The sequence below is a fragment of the Octopus bimaculoides genome, chromosome 30 (genome assembly GCF_001194135.2).
Source record: "Octopus bimaculoides isolate UCB-OBI-ISO-001 chromosome 30, ASM119413v2, whole genome shotgun sequence".
Lineage (NCBI taxonomy): Eukaryota > Metazoa > Mollusca > Cephalopoda > Octopoda > Octopodidae > Octopus > Octopus bimaculoides.
The window spans coordinates 9890240-9895299 of NC_069010.1; the positions used below are offsets into that span (position 1 = coordinate 9890240).

A 5060-nucleotide genomic window follows, 5' to 3' on the forward strand; every position below is an offset into this window, starting at 1 on the left:
GTAGAACATGATCTTTTTTTTGTGTTTGACTCGTTGATGACCTCTTTTTAGCATATCGGATGACCACTTAGTGGTCATCCTTTCTTATACGCATGTAATGCAATTTTTGTGCTAGATCACTTGGTTTTAAATTGAAATTAATATTCAATTGATCACCCTCTGTATATAAATATATATATACCGTAAATCCTCTTGTATAAATCTGCATTTTTTCTCCAATTTCGTTACTTTGAAACGTGTGTGTGTGTGTGTGTGTGATGTGCGACGATGTGAAGGTTCCAAGCCCTCTCCTCACCCACTCCCCCGTTCGCGATCGCGCATTTTGTTTTTTTCCTTCATATTCGTTCCCAGCAAGTTGTTTTACACCTGTTACACTAATTTTTCTTTTTAATTTTGTCACCGGGTCAAACACTATAATTCAGAGGCCATGGACTGACGATATGTGACGATGTGAATGTTCCGAGTCCGCTCCCCGCCCCCGCCTTTCGTGGGAGCGCATTTTTCTTTTTTTCTTCATATTCGTTCAGAGCAAGTCGTTTTACACCTATTAGAATATTTTACTTTTTTTTTTATTTCCCACCGATTCAAACCCTTTAGTTTGACCGAAATCCCTTTTGTGCGTACGATATACGAGGTTAAAAATAAGAAATATTTCCGAAACCATGTCCCAGTCTCTTGTTTGTTGTCCGGCAATGTTTATTTATTTTGGCGCATTTTGTGTTTTCGGGCGCGAAAATACCTTAAGCTAAACCTAAAGCAATCAAGTCATAAAAGAATCATCCATATTTTGCAGTAAGCAACATTTATTAGAATAAAAGAGTTGGATATCGTCTGTACTGGATGGTATTTAGGATGATGCTGTATGGAAAGATGAAATCAATGAAAGAGAATCTTCTGATGCTGACATGTTTAGGGAGGAACAAATGGAAACAGTTATTTGATGTTGAATTTGAAGGGTTTGAATAAATGTTTTGGCTTTTTTTTAACTGATAGGGATAAATATATAAAGGCAATTTACTTAATATTTATTTTTCCCTGACGTTATGACTGTTATTTCTTTATTTTCTGCAAACAAAATGAACAAAAAAGCTACACGTTTGCATTATTGTTATATATACAATAATAATAATAAAGGAACTTACCGTATATATGTTTACAAACCAAGGGCGTTATATAGACCTCCTTGACTCAAGTTAGAGAAGGGATGCGTATTATACACAAGGTGTAAATTTTTCAGAGGTACAACCCGCTAAAAATCTCCTGCTTATTATACTCAAGGGTGGACTATACTCGAGGATTTATGGTATATACATAAATAACAAAGATGTCTAGACGCAATATAAAACCGAAAAGGAAAAGTTCAATTGTCACAAATAGTAACTGAGGGTGTAGGGTAGCACCTATATTGCTGGAAACAACTATCAAAAACCCTTATAGCCACAAAAAGACAGACTGTACTTATAAAGGTATTTGACTCTTGTTTCTAGCAATATAGGCGATCTTACGATACGTGGCTGTGTGGTAAGTAGCTTGCTTACGAACCACATGGTTCCGGGTTCAGTCCCACTGCATGGCACCTTGGGCAAGTGTCTTCTACTATAGCCTCGGGCCAACCAAAGCCTTGTGAATGGATTTGGTAGACGGAAACTGAAAGAAGCCCGTCGTATATATGTGTGTGTGTCTGTGTTTGTCCCCCCAACATCGCTTGACAACCGATGCTGGTGTGTTCGCCTCCTCATAATTTAGCGGTTCGGCAAAAAAAGACCGATAGAATAAGTACTAGGCTTACAAAGAATAAGTCCTAGGGTCGATTTGCTTGACTAAAGGCGGTGCTCCAGCATGGCCGCAGTCAAATGACTGAAACACGTAAAAGAGTAAAAAAAAGAGTATATATATATATATACATATATACACACACGTGTGTGTATTTGTTCTGTGTATTTCTCTCTGTATTAAAAATGTATGTGTCTCCATAATTTCCATCCAAACCTGTCTCATCTTTTTTTGTCTCTTTCCCACCTCCTCCTGCCAGCGGTTGCTTCTGTGTCATACCCCACCACCAAACACAAGGTCATCTGCTACCCTGTACAGATGTATTACCCGACCCCGAGATTGAGTCAGGTGGAGGTACAGACCGAGAACGATGTCACAATACTCCGTTACAACAGTGAGAAACAGAAGATAAACACGTCTCACTTTCACAAATTGGTGAGTAAAACCAGTAATACTTCTCTCTCCTCCTCCAGCTGTGACCATCCCAAAGTACATTACTTTATATGTCTCCTACTATTTTTATAGTTTTAATATAAGGTGGTTGTGTGTGAATTGAGGTAGATTTTACTGCTATTTCTAGCAAACTGAGTGACTGTAAAGTGATTCTGTTGTTGAGACAAATGTGTGATAGATGTGTCAGGGTGGAGGTTTGTCTGGTGTGTGTGGGAGAGATAGTGTTGTTAGGATGGTGTTGTAGTTGTGTTGTGAGGTGCATCATGACTGTGTTGGAGAAATTGTATTGTTTGGATGTGAGTGATGTAATATTCATCACAATGATGTTGATGATGATGATGGTAATGATTCCCCCCCCCCCTCCGTTCTCACTGTTTCGTTTGTATTTATATATTTTGTTATTCTTTGTCTCCAGGAGCAATTGTACCGATTAAACTGTCGCGATGACCCCAAATTCGACTATTTCTTGGCACGATGTTGGTGTCTGCTGCGCCGATATGAGGTAAGCTTTGACATGTATCACAAGTATCTCTTGCAGCCTCTTAATCGGGAGGTCACGAGTTCCAATCTCTCCCAAATCACTCGTTTTCATGACCACAGGGGGATTAGAAGAGTTGTTAGAGCATTGATCAAATACTTTACAATATTTCTTCCTATTCTTTACACCTTTCTCCAGACCCAACAACAGCCACATTTCTCTAATGTTTACGGTTCCTTCTCTTCCACAGACGTATTTTGGAATCCAGCCAAGGGAAGGGTTCGAGACACAAGCAGCATTACCGATCAGTGTTTTTCAGTGTTTGAACCAGAGTTTTGGCGTTACCTGCGAGTGTTTTGCCTCACCACTCAACTGCTACTTCCGTCAGTATTGTTCGGCTTTTTCTGACACAGACTGTCACTTTGGCTCTCGAGGGTAAGGAACAGCATCACTTTTTATTTAACATATTATTATTATTATTATTATTATTAAGGCAGTGAGCTGGCAGAATCATCAGTGTGCTGGACAAAATGCTTAGTGGTATTTCGCCCGTCACCATGTTCTGAGTTCAAATTCCACCACGTTCAGTAAACTAACTACTAGTTAGTTTATCTTTATAAATTTTCTATAGAATTCAGAGCCAGCCCTACAAGTTATGCCATCTATGTAAACAATGCAATTGAACAGGAAAAACAGGTTACAAAATCAGAGGTACTGATGAAAGAGCAAGTACTCCTGAGATATACATATACACCCATTACTTTTTTCTATCTTTGATCACATTGTTTACATAGACATATTCATTTATGAACATCGTAACTTTCAGTGCTGACTCTAGATTCTATAGGCAACCTATAGACATAGACTTAAAATAGAAACAACACACAACTAACACAAAAGTAAGATACAGTGTTGACTTGGTAAGCTTGTTATGGTTTCAAAACAGTGTTCTTGCTAGCATTATTGTATATGTGTGTGTGTGTATGGTATCTGTATATGTGAGGGTAATAACATTTTGTTAACAACACTGTGTGTGTGTGAAGGTAACAATATAACCTTCTATTTGTTATTGTGTGTGGTTAAAAGCTTGTCTCCCAACCACATGGTTCTGGGTTCAGTCTCACTGCAAGACACCTTAGGCAAGCGTCTTCTACTATAGCCCCAGGACAACCAATGCCTCGTGAGTGGATCTGGGAGACAGAAACTAAAAGAAGCTTGTTGTGAATGTTTATATATATATATATAATATATATGTTTGTATGTATGTATGTATGTATGTATGTATATATATATATATATATATATATATATATATATATATATATATATATTTCTGTGCATTTTCTCTCTTTCAGCTCAATCCTTCAGTTCCATCCATTAAGTGGCTCATTCGAAGCCAACCCCCCCTTCTGTGATGAATTGATGGAGGCTATGATTGATCATTTTGAGGTAGGTTATCTACTCTTTCATTATAACCCCTTCTTAGACACCTCCACTAACCAGTCCCCACTAGCCCTACTATGTTCAGCTGACATCGTCAACCCTTAACTATACTCGCTTTTGTCTCAGTTAACCCTTCAACTGCAAAATCAAATTTCACGGTCATTTCAGTTGCGATGTTAAATGTTTACCAAAGACATAGAATTGCTATTTTCTGCAAGTCACTTTGCCTCAATAAATTGAAATACCTTGTTTCAGGTGGGTGGACTGGTGGGATTGTTGCATGAGATGTCTTGTAGTTTCAGCTCATGGCATTCTGAGTTCAAATCCTGTTGTGGCCTACTTGGGTTGCCTGCTCTAACAGCCTCACCTGTCACTTTGGTCTGAGCCCAACCCTCTCCTGCCCTCCCATTAATCACCAAGGTCCTTAAAGTGTGATAGACATTACCCCTTCCTCATCATGAAAATGCTTGTTCAACAAAGCAGCCCTGATATGATTTGTAAATATTGTCTTGCTATTTTCACTCTGGGCTTGTGTTCTTGTGTTCACTTCATCATCATCATTGTCGTTTAACGTCCCTTTCCATGCTGGCATGGGTTGGACGACTTGACTGAGGACTGGTGAAACCGGATGGCAACACCAGGCTCCAATCTAAATCTGGCAGAGTTTCTACAGCTGGATGCCCTTCCTAACGCCAACCACTCAGAGAGTGTAGTGGGTGCTTTTACGTGTCACCTGCACGAAGGCCAGTCAGGTGATACTGGCAACGGCCACGCTCGAAATGGTGTCTTTTATGTGCCACCCGCACAAGAGCCAGTCCAGGGGCACTGGCAACGATCTCGCTCGAAAATCCTACGGAGGCCAGTCAGGCAGTACTGGCAACGGCCATAAGTAATAATAATAATAAATGCCCTG

At 39.5% G+C, this 5060-nt stretch overlaps 1 protein-coding gene across 1 annotated transcript in view; it reads left to right on the top strand.

Annotated features, from left to right (window-relative positions):
• Positions 1-5060, top strand: part of LOC106878158 (mRNA (2'-O-methyladenosine-N(6)-)-methyltransferase) — a 28879-nt gene that overhangs the window by 19929 nt on the left and 3890 nt on the right. The window contains exons 9-12 of the mRNA XM_052978046.1: positions 2033-2208; positions 2642-2728; positions 2955-3139; positions 4060-4153. Of these exons, the coding sequence (XP_052834006.1) occupies positions 2033-2208; positions 2642-2728; positions 2955-3139; positions 4060-4153 (542 nt within the window). The remainder of the gene's footprint in view (positions 1-2032; positions 2209-2641; positions 2729-2954; positions 3140-4059; positions 4154-5060) is intronic.